Source organism: Manis pentadactyla, chromosome 1, assembly GCF_030020395.1.
Source record: "Manis pentadactyla isolate mManPen7 chromosome 1, mManPen7.hap1, whole genome shotgun sequence".
Classification (NCBI taxonomy): domain Eukaryota; kingdom Metazoa; phylum Chordata; class Mammalia; order Pholidota; family Manidae; genus Manis; species Manis pentadactyla.
This window is the reverse complement of record NC_080019.1, coordinates 21355621-21375653: the sequence shown is the minus strand read 5'-3', so window position 1 is coordinate 21375653 and position 20033 is coordinate 21355621. Positions and strand designations below refer to the sequence as shown.

The 20033-nt window shown below is 33.3% G+C and overlaps 1 protein-coding gene across 1 annotated transcript in view; it reads left to right on the top strand.

The window, feature by feature from the left end:
* Positions 1 to 20033, top strand: part of LOC118924893 (IQ domain-containing protein M-like) — a 179791-nt gene that overhangs the window by 14589 nt on the left and 145169 nt on the right. The window contains exons 3-4 of the mRNA XM_036910126.2: positions 5433 to 5577; positions 17035 to 17169. Coding sequence (XP_036766021.2) covers positions 5433 to 5577; positions 17035 to 17169 — 280 coding nt within the window. The remainder of the gene's footprint in view (positions 1 to 5432; positions 5578 to 17034; positions 17170 to 20033) is intronic.

The following is a 20033-nucleotide window of genomic DNA, read 5'->3' as shown; positions in this document are numbered from 1 at the left end:
CTAATAAAATAATGTAAATACAGATGTGATGAACATATATGTATGTCTTTTCAAATTAGTTTTTTCATTTTTTTCATATAAATACCTTGAAGTGGAGCTGCTAGATTGGTATGGTAGTTGTATTTTTTATTTTTAAGGAACCTCCATACTCTTTTCTATAGTGGCTACACCAGTTTACATTCCTATCAATAGTGCATGAGGGTTCACTTTTCTCTATATCTTTACAATGCTTGTTTTTCTTATCTTTTTGATTATAGCCACTCTGGCAAGTACAAGGTGGTATCTCATTGTGGTTTTGATTTGCATTTCCCTGATGGTTAGTGATGTTGTGAATCTTTTCCCCCTGCTTGTTGTCTTTTTGTCTTCTTTGGAAAAATGTGTGTTCCTGTTCTCTGCCCAATTTTTTTTCAATCAGATTGTTCCTTTTATTGATAATGGGTGTATATTTTCAATGTTAATTCCTTATTAGATATATCATTTGTGAATATATTCTCCCATTCAGTATGTAGCCTTTCTCTTTTCTTGAGATTTCTTTTGCTGTGCAAAAGCTTCGTAGTTTGTTGTCCCAGTTATTTACTTATTCTCTATTGTCCTTGCCTGAGGAGACAGATTCAAAGTATGTCTAATACTGATGTTAAAGAGCTTACTGCCTGTTTTCTTCTAGGAATTTTATGGCTTCAGATCTTATATTTAAGTCTTTAATCCATTTTGAATTAATTATTTTGTATGGTGAAAGAAAGTGGTTCAGTTTCATTCTTTTGCATGCAGCTGTCAAGTTTTTTCAGTGTCAGTTGTTGAAGAGACTGTCTTTTCCTCATTGTATAGTCTTGCCTCCTTTGTCATAGATTAATTGGCCATATAACATGGACTTATTTATGGACTCTGTGTGCTGTTCCATTGTTCTATGTGTCCATTTTGCACCAGTGCCATACTGTTTTAATTGCTTTAGCTTTGTTGTATAGCTTGAAATGCTGGCACATGATACCTCCAGTCTTGCTATTTCACAAGATTGCTTTGGCTGTTTGGTGTATTTAGGTTCCATATAAATTTTACGATTATCAGTTATAGTTCTGTGAAAAATGCCATTAGTATTTTGATAGGGATTGCATTGCATCTATAGATTTCTTTGGGTAGTATGGCCACTAGCAATGTTAATTCTTACAGTTGATAAGCATGTTAATCAATTTCCCATTTATTTGTGTCTTCTTCAGTCTCTTTTATCAATGTTTTATGGTTTTCAGAGGACAGGTCTTTCACCTCCTTGGTTAAGTTTAATCCTACGTATTTATTCTTTTTGATGCAATTGTAAGTGAGATTGTTTTCTTGATTTCTCTTTCTGATAGTTCATTATTAGTGTATAGAAATGCAACATATTACTGCAAATTGAGTCAGTATCTTGCAATGTTTTTGAATTCACTTAATAGTTCTAATATCTTTTTAAAATAGGTTTGGGTTTTCTATACAGAGTATCATGTCATCTGCAAATAGTGATAATTTTACTTCTTCCTTTCCAATTTGGTTACATTATATTTCTTTTTCTTGCCCAATTGTTCTAGCTAAGACTTCCAGTACTATGCTGAATAAGTTGTGAGAGTGATTATCCTTGTCTTGTTCCTGATGTTAGAGGAAAAGCTTTCAGCTTTCCACTGTTAAGTATGATGTTAACTGTGGGTTTGTCACATATGACTTTATTATGTTAAGGTGTGTTCCCTCTACTCCCACTACGTTGAGAGTTTTAATCATGAATGGATGTTGAATTTTGTCAAATGCCTTTTCTGCATCTGTTGAGATGGTCACATGACTTTTATCATTTGTTTTGTTAATGTGGTATATTACCTTGATTGATTTGTAGATGTTGAGCTTCCATGCATCCCTGGAGCAAATCCCACTTGATCATGGAGTATAATCCTTTTAATATATTGCTGAATTTAGATTGCTCATATTTTATTGAATATTTTTACAACTGTGTTCATCAAGGTTTATGGCCTGTAATTTTCTTCTTTTTTTTTTTGTAGTGTCTTTGGTTTTGGTATTAGAACAGTGCTAGTTTCATAGAATGAGTTTTGAAGCATTCCTTCTTCAATATTTTGGACTAGCTTGAGAAAGATAGGTAATATCTGTTCTTTAAATGTTTGATAGAACTCACCTGTTAATCTCTATGGTTCTGGACTTCTATTTGTTAGTAATTTTTGATTATGTCTTGGAGGATGTTTCTAAGATTTATTTATTCTTTCTAGGTTGCTCAATTTGCTGCCATATAATTGTTCATAGTAGTCTTTTATGATCCTTTGTATTTCTGGGGTATTTGCTCTAACTTCTTTTTCATTTCTGATTTTATTTATTTGAGCCCTGTCTCTCTTTTCTTGATGAATCTGGCTAAAGGTTTATTAATTTGATTATCTTTTCAAGCAATCAGCTTTTAATTTCATTGATTTTTTTCTCTCATTTTGTAGTTTTTATTTCATTTATTTGTGTTTTGATCTTTATTATTTTGGTTTTGTTTGTTCTTTTTCTAGTTCCTTTAGGTATAAGATTAATTGAGATTTTTGTTGTTACTTGAGGTGGGTCTGTGTTGTTATAAACTTCCCTCTTAGAACAGCTTTTGCTGCATCCTATAGATTTTGGAATGTTGTATTTTCATTTTTATTTGTCTCAAGGTATTGTTTTTATTTCCTCTTTTATTTCTTCATTGATTCTTTGATTGTTCATCAGTGATCATAAAAAGTTTTATTCCCGAATCAGTCAACAATCTATATTTCTGACACTTTAAAAGTGCTTCGCATTCCTTTCTCCTCATTTTGCAGAGGTGCATTGGAGAGAAACAAGATGCAATGATACAGTTGACCAAGAATGTGTATTTACAATAAGCAGTTAGAGGTAGAATAAGGGAACATGAGCCTCAGTAGTAATAAAATAGATCAGAATGGGGAACAATAGTAGGGCACAGACAAGAAGCTTAAAAAGGAGACCCAGGAGAGAGACATGTCCTGTAATTACATGTGTATGGCTAAGAGTGTCACTAATTCTTTAGTGGGTGAATAAGTGAATCTAAAAATCATACAATGTTATTTGTGGCTTGCATATTTGTGTGTATTTACATGTGCACGCTTAAGATAACTATTCATAATATTCAGTTTTTATTTCATTATGTTTTAGTTTAGGTTTAGTCGTTTAAAAACCTTTTTTCCTTTTTGTTTTTATAAGGGTTTTGAATAAGGAACCTTTTAGTTAATGCCCTATGTATTTAGACTTCAATAAATAAATGTACATAAGACATCTTATAGGCCTATAATATCTTTTTTTAAAGTTAAAAAGTCAAACTATGGAAATACATTTAATAAAATATTGCACAAGGGTTAAAAAAATCTCAACATGTAAAACTCTTATAAACTGATAAAAATCACTATAGTAATAATAGAAAAACTAGGTAGAAGACATGAACTAGTGTTTCACAGTAGGGGAAACAAATGGTTAGTAAACATGAAAATGACTATTCTTGCTAGCAATCAAAGAAATTAAGTCCTACTAAGTGTTATATAGTAGTGGAGTTCTCCAAACTAGCAATCAATTCATTACTTTTTAAAAAGAGATACGACCATATCAAAGACAGAGTGAAAATACATCATAGAAACAATTTTTAAATGTTGATATATGGCAAGTATGATACATTTACCCTTTAAATCAACATGGATTGGAAAATTAAATTATAATGAATAATTTGCAAGTCTTTTATATTCTAGTACTGCTCTTGTAAATATTAGTTTGTATATTTTTCTGATAAATTCTATCTTGAGAAAGGTTTAGAAATGTGGTGAAAGATTTACATACTGAGATGTACATGACACCATAGCAGAGGCATATTTCGATGCACAGGACTGGGCAATGAAGCATAACATAATAAGAACCACATGAATGGAATATTATCATTTTCTCTAACCCAACTTCTTAACCATGAAAGCCTCCCAGGCAATCTTCTGAATGCTTCAGATCTGAAAATGATTCTCTCATAAGATAGATTGTGTCTCCAAAAGAGAATTTATTAAATTAAGAGGGGTACACTCAAATGGGTGGCTGTCCAATGCCCCTGCTCTCTCAGTTTATGTCATCATTCATCTAAAAATCATACTTCAGGCAGGGACCTTTGACTCATGTTCTAAGGATACTATTAAAACATTGCTTGGTGCTTAGAGGTGGAAGAAATCTACCAGTTGATTTAAGCAGAAAGATATTGAGTAAAATATTGGGCAGAGGTATGGAGAATTAAGCTCAGAAATATGAAAAAATGATGAAGGACAGATAGCACCCAGGACTCCATCTAAATCCTGCACAGAAAGAATTAGATGAAGATACTGAATCCTGGGTATTCCTGCCTCCACAAAGGCTGATCTTGAAAAATGGATATTGCTGCCCCAGTTACTCTACTACACAAATATATTTACCACTGTTTCACTTTTAAGGCATTATAAGTTTCTGTTAAAAACCTGGGGTGGTGTAGATAATGGATTGAGTTTTGTCATGTGTCTGTGTCTGTAGCAACAGAGTCATGAGCATCTCATTTGTGCCTTCAAATTCTAGAAGGTGAGTTCTGCCTCCCACTAAGACTCATATGGTAGGGAATGCTCTGAAAGTATGACCAATTCATTATTTTTTAAAAAGCATGACAAGATTTTATTGTACAAAAGACATTAAAAACACACATTGGAGAAAGTTATTAAATGTTGAAAGACATTAGCAAATATTCAGAATCTTCCTGAACTCTGATAAAATTCAGATGGGAAAAGAAAAGAGAAAATAAAGTAGTGAAATTTTGCTAATTAATTTTTACATTTAGGCAAAATCAAGTAATAGTATTTCATTGATTATAATATTGATGAAGAAATATAGGGCTAATAATAGTTTAAAAATTTCAGAGAAGACCCACAAAATTAAACAAAAGTAAAGAAAAATATTATGCTAAAAGGAACCTTTAAAGAATCACACAACTGAAAAGTAGGTAAAATATATGAATATACAATTTCCATAGGAAAGAAAATACAGGGATTTGAGCACCCAGAGTAGAGATTTAGGTAAGAATCATCCATTACAGAATAATGCCTTAATAAAATTCTTTTATCTGGCTGTGTGGGCTTCACATTTTAGCAACCTGGATACCAAACTAAGAATATCCTTTGAAAGTATCCATCATTGAAATGTCTCTTCTATATGGGAAATATGACAAAAAAAAAAACTCTTAATGAAGCTTTCTGAACTTCAGGGAGATTATCTCACTCTATAATGCATATATTTAACCAACCTAGTCATAATGCATTAATAAATATATCCATAATCTAAATAACTGGGTTAGATTAGTGAAATGAAAGGGGCAAAATCAGGTTAAATATAAATAGCAGAAATGTATAAGGAGCTTTACTGTCTATATTGCTATTCTGTAGGCTTTGTATCATGGGCCAAATTTGGGAGCAGTTATAAAAATGTATCACAGACTAATGCATCGTGTTAAATATCGACTTGGTCTTTGGAGGACAAGACAAATCGTAAACTTTGCAGAGCTAGAGGAATGGATGGACCGAAAAAAATGTAAGTAATGTAGTCATTTCTTATTTTAGGTTTGGAATGAATTTAAGCACTGAAATTTTACATGTGATTTATATATAATTACTCATAAACACTAAAGGTATACCATATTTTATATTGATATAAGCTATTTGCATTTTAAGGTGATGTTTTATATATTTGGATTAATTTTTTAGGATCTTGGTTTTTAAGCAACAGAAAACTCATCTGGCTAACCAAAGCAAAAAGGAAATTTAAAAGAAAGCTATAGTAAAGAGCCAAAAAATCAGATTTTAAACAGAACTTGAAGAGAACTGTTTTAAGATCTAAGGAGCAAAAAAAAAAAGGAGGGGGCAATCTCTGTTTGCCTCTGGGAGATAGATAAGCCACTGTCACTTTAAGACTTTTTGTTCCTATGCTTTATATTTAAATTCCAGGGAGAAAGCACCTATTGGTTTAGCTTGAGTCATGTGTCCAACACTTTACCTTAGGAGGGCAGAGAACTTTGCTTGAGAGTTTGCACAGAGGAAATATCCATTAGAGGAGGTGTAGTTCCCCAAAGGAAAACTACAAATTGATAACAGAAGAACAACTCATGAACACCAAGCAGACTAAACAATTCATATCCATTTATATTGTTTAGTGTTGAAATTCTATACACAGAACAAGTCCCCCAATTTATATCTTAACTTTCAGAGATCTTCATTTCTGTTATATTTAATAAATTCAGTATTGCTTAGGATCAGGATGGCTATCAAAGCTATAAATGAGGGCTTCCAGTTCCTGGTTCCACATGTAAGGAGCTTGGAAGTCACAACATCTTCCTAACAACAAGTAAAAAAGCTGAACAGATTAAAAAATCAGTAAGTCTTCTTGGATCTATAAGAAAGGGGAGAACACAGGGCAAACTGTTGCCCCCAAGACTGGAGAGGCAGATAAGCAAATACAGGGAGTCAAGGCTTACCAGAGCCCAGATTCACAAGCAGAAACTAGTGTGAGAACCAGTGCTGGGCCAGGACAAATGACCTGTAATTGATGAATGGCTGGAGGCTTAGTATGGAATACTCTGGAGAGTGAAAAATTCCAGAAAGACATAGTCATGGGCCACCACTATATTGTGATCCTTACCTGCAGGAGCTTGACCACATTCCTACAGTAAATATCAGAGAAAAGGAGCCATTTTGAGATATGCCAGAGCGCTCAGTTCTTCTTAACAAGCCATGCCCTCAGGGAAACAGCTTAACCAGAGTCTAACCCACTGGAGTATTTTCAGAGCCAAATGGACCCAGCTTCGGTCCAGTCTGGCCATCTTCTCCCACCTTAGGTGGAGGGAGAGCTGAGAAACACTTGGGAAGTTCACATCCAGGGACAGGCTCACTAAGAAACTGACAACTAATCATAGAACTACAGAATACTTCCCCTCGTCCATATTTTACCACAACATTACTAAAGCCCTATTTATAGAGTTCATTTTACCTGATATAGCATGTCTGGCTATCAGGAAAAAATAACAAGGTATACAGAAAGGAAGTAAAAATCTCACAATCTGAAAAGACAAAATAAGCATCTGAATCAGAAATGGCAGGGATGATGGAATTATCAGATTGGGGGTCAAACAACTCATTAATATGCGAATAGTTCTAATGGATAAAGTAGACAACATGTAAGAACAGATGGACAATGTAAGCAGAAAGATAGAAATTCTAAGAAATAAAAAGAAATGTTACAGATAACAAACACTGTAACAGAAATGAGAAAATCTTTGATGGGCTTATTACTTGTTTAGACTTGGCCAAGGAAAGAATCTCTGAGCTAGAAGATATATCAATAGAATCCTTGAAAAGCAAGAGAACAAAGACTTAAAAAACACAGAACAAAATATTCAGGGCTGTAGGACAACTACAAAAGGAATAACATAGGCCTAAAAGAATACCAGAAGAAGAAAGAAAGGAACAGAAATATTTGAAACAATAATGACTGATAATTTCTCCCTAATTAATCTCAGACACCAAACTAGAGAATCAGGGTGCTCAGAGAACACCAACCAGAATAAATTCCATAAAAGTACTCTTGGAATATCATCTTCACACTATAGAAAATCAAAGATAAAGAGAAAATCCTAAAAAGAAACCAGATGGAATAAACACCTTGCCTATAGTGAAAGAAAGATAAGAATTACACTCCATTTATAACAAACCATGCAAACAAGAATCAAGTGAAATATTTACTGTTTAGAGATAACACCCACCAACCTAGAATTCTGTGCTCTGTGAAATTATCCTTCAAAAGTGAAGGACTCTCTCAGAAAAACAAAAATTGAGGGAATTTTTTGCTAGTAGGTCTGCCTCAAAAAATATGTTAAAAGAAGTTGTTTAGAGAGAAGGAAAATAATAAAATTCAGAAGCTCAGATCCACACAAAGTAAAGAACACTGAAGAAGAAATAAGGTAAAATAAAAACTTTTATTTTTCTTATTCCTAAGTGATCTAACAAGTAAGTTTATCCAAATAGTTCTAACAATGTACTGAATTATCCATGGTTATGTATATAGCTGATTTATGCTTATATATGCTAATATATATGAAGTGAATGACAAGTATATAAGAGGTGGGAGGGAGAAATTAGTATTATTTTGTTATTTTAAGATATTAACAATACCCATAAAGTGATATAGTGTTATTTGAAACTGGACTTCGATGAACTGTAAACATTTATTGCAAACTCTTAAGGCAACCACTAAAAAAAGTAAAAAAAAAAAGTATAACAGTTATTCTTTAAAAGGAGATAAAATGGAATCATATAGAAAGCTCAATTAAAAATACAAAAGGCAGAAAAAGAGGAGACAAAAAGAAGATCAAGAACAAGGGCAATAAATAGAAAAACAATAACAGATATAGTAAATATTAATCCAACTGTATCAATAATTGCTTTGAATGTTAATGAATCCAGATGCACCAAAAAACCCAGAAATTTCCAGAGCAGATTAGAAAACACCACTCAACTATATGTTGTTTACAAGAAACCCACTCTAACTATAAAGGCATATATAGATTAACAGTAAATGGTTGGAGAAAAATATACCATGCTAACACTAATCGAAAGAAAGCAGGAGTAGCTATATTAATTTTAGAAAGAGCAGGCTTCAAAGTAAGGAAAGTTACCAGAGATAAAGAAGGGCATTACATAATGATAAAGGAGTCAGATCTCCAAGAAGACATAACAATTCTAATTGTGTATGGGCCTGACAACAGAGCATCAAATTACATGAGGCAAAAACTGACAGAACTGCTAGGTGAAATAGATGAATACACTATCACAGTTGGAGAATTCAATACCCCACTATCAGAAATAGACAGATCAAGCAGACAAAGGATCAGTAAGAACATAGGTGATGTCCATAACACCATCAATCAACTGGATGTAATTGACATCACTAGATTAATTCATCCAACAACAGTAGAGTACATATTTTTCTCAAGCTTATGTGAAACATTCACCAAACAGAACATATTCTGTGCCATAAATGCCACTTAACAGTTCTAAAATAATAGAAACCATTCAGTGTTTACTCTCAGACCACAGTGGAATTAAACATGAAATCAGTAACAGAAAGATAACTGGAAAATCCCAAAACACATGGAGATTAATAATACACTTCCAAATAATCTATGATTTAAAGAAGAGATCTAAAGAGAAATTCAAAAAATATTCTGAAAGAAAAAATGAAAACATAACTTATTAAAATGTGTGGGATGCAATAAATGCAGTGCTTAGAGAGAGATTTATAGCATTGAATGCATATTAGAAAAGAAAGTTCTAAAAACAGTAATTTTAGATTTCTCCCTTAAGAGACCAGAAAAAGAAAAGCAGTTTTAGATCCACAATGAACAGAAGAAAGGAAACAATAAGTAGAGAATAAATCAATGAATTAAAAACAAGAAATCAATAGAGAAAAATCAACAAATCCAACCGCTGCTCTTTTGAAAATATCAGTAAAATTGATAAGCATCTAGCCACACTGACTAAAAATAAAAGAGAGGAGGCACAAATTATTAATATCAGAAATGAAAGAGAAGATATTGACACAGATCCCATCAACATTGAAAGGATAATATAGGAATACTTTGAACTCTATGCTAACAACTTTGATAATCTAGGTGAAATGGTCTAATTCCTTGAAAGACATAATCTGCTAAAACTCATACAAGAAGAAATAGACAATCTGAATAAGCTTATCTATTAAATAAATTGATTCAATGATTAATAAATTCCAAAACAGAAAGCACTAACCCCAGATGGTGAATTCTCCCAAAGATCTAAGAAAAACTTTATACCAATTCTCTACCGTCTTTTTCAATGGATAGAAGCAGAGGGAATACTTCATGACTCATTTCATGAGGCTACCATTACCCCAATACCAAACCTAGGCAAAGACACTGTAAAAACAACCACATGAATATAGATGTGAAAATCCTCAAGAAAATCACAGTAAATCAAATTTTAAAAAGTATTATACACCATGACAATGTGGGATTTATATCACATATACAAAGATGGTTCAATATTAAAAAATCCAATTAATGCGATCACAACAGGCTAAAAGTGAAAAATCAGATGATTATGTCAATAGGTGCAGAAAGCATTTGAAAAACTATAACATCCATTCATAACAAAAACTCTCAGTAAACTAGGAATTGAGAGCAACTTTCTCAACTTGATAAAGACTACAGAAACCTAACATCATTCTTAATGGTGAATAAGTTAATGCTTTTCCACTAAGTTAGAAGGCAGGATGTTCATATAGCCCCCCAGCACTCCTTTTCAGCATCATATTGGAAGTTCTTGCTAATGCAGTAGTGCAAGAAGAGTAACTAAAAGGCATACTGACAGAAGAAATAAAACTGTATTTGTTAAAATATGATGTGATCATCTGTGCAGGAAACCTGAAAGAACTGACAAAAACTTCTTGGAACTAAGAAGCAATTATAACAAGAATGCAGGACACAAGGTTATTATACAAAAGTCAGTTGTTTTCCTATGTAGCAAAAATCAATAAGTGGACTTTGAAATTAAAAACTCAATACCATTCACATTAATACCCTCCCAAAATGAAATACTTAGGTATAAATGTAACAAAACATGTACCAGATTTCTATGAGGAAAACTACAAAACTGTGATGAACAAAATCAAAGAACTAAATAAGTGGATACCTATTCCATGTTCATGGATAGGAAAACTCAATATTGCAAAGTTGTCAGTTCTTCCTCACTTGATCTATAGATTCAAAGCAACTCCATTCAAAATCCCAGCAAGTTATTTTGTGGAAATTGACAAACTGATTCTAAAATTTATATGTAGAGGCAAAAGATCCAGAATAGCCAATTTAACATTGAAGAAAAAGTTGGAAGACTAGTGCTTCCTGACTTTAAGATATACTGTAAAGCTACAATTATCAAAATAGTGTGGTATTGGCAAAAATAATAGAAAAATAGATCAATGGAAGAGAACTGAGAGTCCAGAAACAGACTCCCATAAATATAGTCAAAGGCAATTGAATGGAGAGCAAAGATAGTATTTCCAACAAATGGTGCTGGAACAACTGGCCATCCACATGCAATGAAAAAGTAAGTCTAAACACAGACCTTACATCCTTCACAAAAATTAAGTCAATGCTATAGATCTTAGTGTAAAAGGCAGAACTATAAACCTCCTGGAAGATGATATAAAAGAAAACCTAGATCATCTGAGATGTGATAGCCTTTTTTAGATAAAACATTAAAAACATGACCCATTAAAGAAATAATTGATAACCTGGACTACATTAAAATTAAAAACTGCTCTGCAGAAGACAATGTCAAGAGAATTAAAAGACAAGCCATATTCTGGGAGAAAATATTTACAAAAGACATCTGATAAAGGACTGTCTTCTAAAATGGCTCTATCATTTTTTCATTCCCTCCAGCAATGAATGATAGAAATCATTAATGAACTAAGTAAGTGGATAGCTATTCCATGTTCATGGATAGGAAAACTCAATGTTGTCAAGTTGTCAGTTCTTCCTTACTTGATCTATAGATTAAAAGCAACCCGATTCAAAACCCCAGCAAGTTATTTTGTGGAAATCAACAAATAGTTCTTACAAAGAACTTCTAAAACTTAGCAGTCATAAACAACAATCTGATTAAAATATGGGACAAAGACCTCAAAAGAAGATGTATAAATGATAAGAATATATCATTTTGTTGTTATACTACTGTTATCAGGAAAATGCAAATTAAAACAACAATGAACTTTATTTACGCACATATTCAATGAGTAAAATCCAGAACACTGACAACACCAAATGCTGGTGAGGATGTGGAGGAGCAAGAACAATCATTAATTGCTGGTGGGAATGCAAAATGATACAGCCATTTTGGAAGACAGTTTATCGGTTTCTTACAAAACTAAACATATTGTTACCATATGACCCAGAAATCATGCTCCTTGATATTTACCCATAGGAGTTAAAAACTTATATCCATACAAAACCTGCACATGGCTGCTGTAACAGCTTTTTCATAATTGCCAAAGCTTAGAAGCAACCAAGATGTCCTGCAGTAGGTGAATAGATAAATAAACTGTGGCACATCTAGACAATGGAATTATTTAGCCTTATGAGGAAATGAGTTATCAAACCATGAAAAACACAGAGGAACCTTAAATACATATTACTAAGTGAAATAAGCCAATCTGAAAAGTCTACATACTGAATGATTCTATCTATATGACATTCTGGAAAAGGTAAACTTATGGCTGAAATAAAAAGACCAATAGTTGCCAATGATGAGATGAATTGGTAGAGCACAGAAGATATTTAGGGCAGTGAAACTATTCTGTACAATATTACAATGGTGGATACATGTCATTATACAGTTGTCCAAACCCATAGAATGTACAACAGCAAGACTGAATCATCACATAAACTATGGGATTTAGTGGTTATGAGATGTCGATGTAGTTCATCCTTGGTAACAAATGTACCACTCCAGTGAGTGATACTGACAATGGGGGCTGACTATTTTGTGTAGGGGTAGAGGGCATAAGAGAAATTGCTGTACCTTCTCAATTTTGTTTGGAACCTAAAACTATTCTTGAAAATTATAACAGAACAAAATAAAACAACAATAAAATGATGCAAGTAAATTATATTTAATTGGAATCAGCATCTTATTGCTTTATAATGTGATAGTGATTCATTTTTGGTAGTTTCAGCTAGTGATAAAATGTTTATTTCACAGTGAGCACTAGAAATTCTGTAAAGACAGGGACTGTGTTTCTTATGTTCATAATGAATATCTATGATTAGCAAATGCCTGGTTTATCAGAAGGGCTCAACAGTGTTTGTTGATAGTACTCATTAAGTTTATTATTTCTGTTAAAATTATGTGCCAAAAGATAGTCATAAATAACCAGAATTCTTTAAATTAGAATGGCTCCTTTTTTGTGGCTAGAGGTTGAAGAAGAAAGTCAGAGAGAGGAATAAAAGAGTGGTATTATTTAAGTCATGGAATTCAAGTCAGTTCACCCAGTCCAACAGTCTGGACTGCAAAGAAAAAGGAGAAGGAGCAGAAGTGTTGGCGAAATGGAAAGAGGAAGAAGAAGGGGGAAAAGGAAAATGAGAGAGAGCAGCAAAGAGAAAACCCTTCTCTCATTAGAGAGCTGCTGGGCCTCCTTTTACTTAAAAATCCTTTAAAAATTAAGAGAGACAGAATATTCTCATATACACTCAGATTTTAAGACTTTTGTACATAAACTCTCCACCCACTAGTACAAAATTAAGAAGGATACTCCTTTTTTGCCTTCTTTTTAAAGGTATAATTGACTTATAATATTAGCTTGAAGTGTAAGAACACAGTGATTCAATATTTGTATATATTGTGAAATGATCATCACAGTAAGTCTAGTTAAGATCAGTCATATACAGTTAGAATATTTTTCTTGTGATGAGAAGTTTTAACATTTACTTTTGTAGTAACTTTCAACTATGCAATGAAATACTAACTATGGTTAATAAAAATGGATTCTTAATACTCCTTTATGGGTAGTAATTTTATATTCCATAATCTAGTATGAATGTACAAATATTACAATATTTATAAAAATATATACTAGGACCTTACAGTTACTACACTGACCATTTCCCCCCCTCAGTTTTCTAGCTAATGACTTCCAAATCACATGCCCTTTACAAAATGCTCCCACTGTTTTACTTTCTAGTCTTGTCTTCATCCCCAAAATTGTCACCAAATTTCTTTTTTAGCCTTATAGAATCTTGCTGATTCTCTCTTAGTTTTACTTTCTTTCCAGGATTTCTTCTCCTTGGTTTGTCACTATAGATTTCACTATTTTTGCATCTTAAAATAACCTCTCAGTTGGAAAACAAACTAATGTGGTTTTGTCTTCCAGCCTGGACTCTGGTAGTTTCTATCCGAGTATCACTTCTAGTTACAGTCTCAAAGAAAGTGAGGGTTGAACCAGGTGGATACGTGGAGGAAGAATGTTCTAGGCAGAGAAAGCAGTGAGTGCAAAGGCAGAAAGCTGGCGGCTGTTAGTGTTGGAGGAATCCAGGAGACCAGTGTTACCGGAGCGGAGTTTGTGAGCCATAGCAGAGTGAAATGAGATGGGAGAGGTAGCAGCCAGTGGGAGCGCAGATCGTGGCAGGTTTTTTCAACCGCTGGATTTTACCTTGAGAGAGCTGGGAAGCCCGTGTAGGGTTGTGAACCAAGAGCTATGACTGGAAATATTTGAACACATCACTGAGCCTATTCTCAATCAAGGACATAAAGGAGTCTGGTAAGGATGGAGGGTGCTCTGTCCAACATTCCTGAACAGTAGAAGAGAATTGGCTGAATGAATGATTTACAGAATTATCAAGCAAGGTATGCATTTACATTGACGGTTAAAGTAACTTTGGAGTCCACAGATAAAACAAATAAGCAGTTGCTTTCATGTTCTTTACAATGTTCTCTATCCTTTCCATATGTTGATTGCTAATTGGATGATATTTGTCAGATATGTATGCACCTTATTAGCATCTTTCAATGACCGAAATTATCATTAATTTTAATGATTTATGTTTTATATTAACCTTAATTATACCTGCTTAGAATACTAATTCTGCTAGTGTTTGTTGAACATTTGCTTTTAGGGCATAATACACAGGTTAAGGGCATTTCTATCTATTAATGTAGTTACAAAGCCATAATTTTAATATATGCGTCAGTCTGATCTGGTGAGAAACAGCTAAAACAGATTAATTCAAGGAAAAACTAATAAAGGTACATGTACTTTTTCCCAGGGAAATATATTTATTTAAACATAAAAGTAGAAGTGTCATTCTTTGTATTTGGTTTTCCCTAGAATGAGATCCTGAGATAAGAATTCAAGTACAACTAAGTGCTTTGGGAGTTGATCCCAGGAAATATTCTTAGTGGAACAGAGAAGTGAGAGAAAAGTGATGGAAGTTAAAAAAAAGTGCATTATCAAGTAGATTACCATGTAGGCAAGTGGAGCTTAATCTTTCTAGGGAACAGTGTAGCCAACTTGCCTCAAGTGCTGGGTCTTTATCCACTACTTTTCCCCAATCGGTGGAAGAGGGCAGCTCCAATGGGGGCCTCAGTTCCCTGGCACTTCTGAATGAATGATTGCTGCACATGTGGACAGAACAGAGTCCTGCAGTCAAAAGGAGTAGGTAATGAAATGAGATGCTGGCCATTCATCTGTAGATGGACACTTAGGTTGCCTTCAGATCTTGGCTATTGTGAATAATGCTGCAATAAACATAGGAGTGCATTTATTTTTTGAATTGGTGATTTTTGTTTTCTTTGGGTATATACTCAGAAGTGGGATTACTGAGGCATATAGTATTTCTATTTTTAACTTTCTGAGGACTCTCCATACTGCTTTCCACAGTAGCAATATCAATTTATATTCCCACCAACTTACATGTAGAATTTCAAAAAAACAAAACAAATGAACAAACAACAAAAAAACCCTCCCAAAAGACTCATAAATACAGAAAACAAAGTTGTCAGAAGGGGTGGGGGGGGTGGGAAATGGGTGAAATAGCTGAAGGAGATAAAGAAGCGCAAACTTCTAGTTATAAAATAAGTCATGTAGGCAAAAAATACAACAGGGTATATAGTCAATAATATGGTCATAACTTTGTGTGATGACAGATGGTACCCACATTTATTATGGTGAACATTGCATAATGTATTTAATTTTTGAGCCACTGTGTTTTTCACCTGAGACTAATATAATAGTGTATGTCAATTTTAAAAAAAAATAAGAAAAAATGAGAGGTGGCAATTGAAAATTAGGTAAGCATGCAAAAAAATGTAAGGGACAAGATAATATGGATGGGGGCACTAATAGCAACTGCTCTAGTTTGCTTATTTGAAAAGAGAAAGAAGTCATAGATATACAATATATGAATTTGTTTATTTTACTGCTGTATTTCAGGATTCAGAATAGGTACTTGAATTTAGGCAATCACCAAATATGTCTTGAGTATATTAGTGTGTGATGACCATCCACCTCAATTTAATGAATGAGTTAATAAAGAGAAAGTTGAAGTCTGTGTGGTTAGTTTCTGTTAAGAACTAATGACCTTTGTCGTTAGACCTTATTTCAGAGCTAAACCTGTACTGAGGCAGTCCCTATCACTGATGGACATCATCTGATTGGCAATCAGCTTCATGGGGCTAATCCATCATACTTCAGAGTAAAGACTTAATATGATCTTTTTGAAAAGAAAAATTTATAAAATGTATACATCAGTTCTCTTCATCATTATCTAAACCCTGTTAATGTCCAGTATGGGAGACAGATGAGGGCTGGCCCAATTGAGTGGTTTTTTTCTATGGTTACCTTGAACCAGGAGTGGTCCCTTACCTAGGAAGTAGAAATCCATGGAGTCAGTGAGCAAAAAGTAGACATTGTTCAAATGGGACAAAGTCTGAAGTAGAATAAACTGTCCAAAAGGGAATCACCAATTCAGTAGTTAGAATGTGGATAGAAGCCAAAAAGAGGTGAAAAAATCAAGAGAACTAATAAAAAATAAATATTAAAATGGTCAGTAAAAGTCAGGTTCCAAGAAATCCTGAGATGAAAGCTTTGTCTTATGAGTGATTTGATGTATGTTCGGTCCATGGACAGTGGTCCCATAAAGCCGGCCAGAGGATGCCAGTGTTCTCTTTGGGCAGGTCCCTATTTGACCATGTGGAATGTGGGAGGGAGAAGCACGCCCACTTCCTTCTAACCTTCCCTGGGAAGTTCACAGAGTGCTCATCTAATCAGGGAGGCTTATCACTAGACATAAAAATAAACCTGGATCTAAGGTCTCTACAAATACAGATGAAACTTTTAGGTAGTTTGTACTTGATATATTATTTATGAAGAAAATATTTTCTTTTATCTTTTTTTTCCCCCTTTTAGTCTATGAAATAATGTTTGCTAAGAGAGAATATTGGCAAGGATTAGAAAGAAGTAAGCTCCTTAAGTACTTCAACGACTGTGGTCATTTCCCAACCCAGCAGCAAATTGATAAGGTTTGGGACCTGGTCCATAGAGGCAAGTAGTTTCTCAGGTATTTTATTCTTTTCCTCTACCATTCCCTTTCCTTCTCTACTTACTATTTTCCTCCTTAGTTCCTTCCTTCCTTCTTTGTTTCTCTTCCCTTTACTAAGAGTACCTAAAAAATCCTTTTCATCGAATTTTTAAAATCTTATTTTAATATATATGAAAGAAGAGATTTAAAGGACAGGTTAAAAAAAGCTAAGTTTTTATTAGAGGGGTGGAGGTGATATTAGCTTTTTAAGATTTTGGTATATTTTTTGATGCAAAGTTACATCTAACTGAGTGTATTATAAACCACCTTATTTTAAATACTGTTCCTGAAAAGCTTTTCCTCAATAGTTAGATTTGTTACTCAAGGACACAGCCAAGTTTAAATGTTTAAACATTGTAAACTATTACAATACAATACAGCTTTACAGTTAGAGCATCATTTTTTTTCTCAACAGTAAATAAATGCATAGTATTGCATGAGACTATTTAATAATTTAATTGGAGCAACATTTCTACCTTCTCTAATGATTAGTGGGTGAAAATTGTTGCCAAGAGGTGGGAAATCTCAATAAATTTTCCTAAATTCCATAAGGTTCTTCTCAGCATTTCTTTCCATGACCATACTAATGCTTGCTGCCATATTTAGAGATGGTGGACGACATATCTATGATTTAATTGAGAAGAAAAGGTGAACAAACAGAAGAAAACATATCAGAACCTTTCTTAACAGAGGAGAAAGGGCTCACATGTTAGCGGGAAGGTGTGATTAAGTTCAAGCTTCACTATAGATCTGAGGTTCTCTTACTTCATTAGTTCTTAGTGTAAATTTACCTTACTCTTTACCTCTGTGCCAAGAAAAAAATGAAGCAAAATAGTATCAATAATTTCAGAAACTTATACTGATTAGCATTAATAGCTTAAAATAAAATTTTTAAAAAATTGATAGTTTCATAGCGATATTTTCTTCTATTGATTATTTTGGAGTATATCATAAAGGCTTAGATTTAGAGCATGGCTCAGCTCACCTGAGTTTAATTATTTCCTGGCTCTGCCACTTACTAGCTGTATGTCTTTGGACAATTTATTTAGCACTACTGTGCTTTTTTATTTTGATAATGTTTAAATGTTGAACGTATTGTATAATGACTCATTTTTATAGAGGTTTTTTTAATGTCCTTCATTGGTTTCCACCTATATGATCTCTTTTTTAAACATTTTTTTAAATTAAAGTATTGTTGACACATAATCTTATGTTGGTTTCAAATGCACAACACAGTGGTTCAACAGTTAGCCATATTATTAAATCCTCACTCTCTCTAGTGCGGTTACTGTCTGTCAGCGTAGAAAGATGTTATGGAATCATTGGCTACCAGATTATCTCTTTTGATTGTCATAGTGAGCTGTGTGCTAGATGAGGTGATATGCTCATTTATGCTCAATTTACAGATGAGAGAACTGAGACTTAGAGACATTGTTAATCTCATGGAGCTGGAACTTTATCCCTGATCTGTTCAAGTCAACTTCAGTACTCTTTCAGTTTTACCATGGGGAGACACTTTAAAAATCAATGTTATAAAAACATAATTAGGGGGATGATTAAAACATTCTTGACAGCAAGTACTGCCTTTTGTTGATCTGTTCACAGACCTAGCTGAATGACCTGCAATATAGCAGGTTTTTGGGAAATGATTGAGTCACTTAAATGTCTTAATTAAAACTAGAATTTTCAAAAGAAAATGTAGTCCCCAAACATATTGTTTTTATGATAATGCCTAAAATTGGAAAGCTTTCCTTTATAGAAAGGAGCCAGTCTAACATAATCTTAAATATATCCAATTACTTTCTCTATCCAGTTGAAAAAATTCTTTTGGTGCATAAGAAGCTTTCATTTAAAATGGAAATATTCTAAATAATGGAAAGAAAACAGAAAATTCATGGGAAATGGAGCTAAGTTAATTATTTTCTACTTGCTTCTGGTATATATTCCATTTTTAAGAAAATCTGATTTTATGCATTTTAGATTGTCAGTCATCTTCATTCATACTGACTTCTTTGATTGTGGATAATAGCTCCAGATGTGCAACCTACGCATTTATTCATCTTCTAGAATATTTCACTTAACACATATGTAGTTAATTCAATTGATTAACTTCTTCAGTATATGACACCAAGTAGGTCAAATTCCTAAAACTGTATGTATGCAGGTATTTTTAGCTTTTTTTTTTTTCACTCTTATCACTATGGTAACAAAAAAAATTGTGACTGAGGATGTGATTTTTGTCTGAAAATCTTCCTTTGGGAGAAAGAGGTAACTTTAGGCTGCATGTGTATAGGCTGATCTTACAAACTAAAGATTTTGCAAACATGAGAACCTCACTTGCTATTCATTTAAATCTCAATGAATAAAACTAGTAACAGTAGAATGGTATATCTGAAAATAAGAAAAATAATACATTGTGACTCAATATTATTTATTCTCACATCTGCCTAAATTTTAGAAATTGAACTTTGAAGATTTTCTAGTATTTTTTCCAACATGTAAATAAAACTGAGTTTTAGTTTATTTTGTGCAATAAAAATGAACAGGAAACAACAATGAAAACAAGTCCATTTTCACTGTGGAGCCTTAGACAAAAATCTTAACATCAGCAACACAGAAGTTACTTATATGTTACTTAACTATGCCCTTGAGGAAATTGTGACCTGAGATAGAATGTGAATTATTTTAGACTCTGACTAGTTAGTGGCAAACTGGAACTAAATTCCTGCAAGATCTCACATCCGAGTACACTCAGAGTCTTTTTTTTTTTATTGACTGCTTTTTTCCCTGAGTTTTGGTCATACTTTCCTGTTTATTTGAATATTTC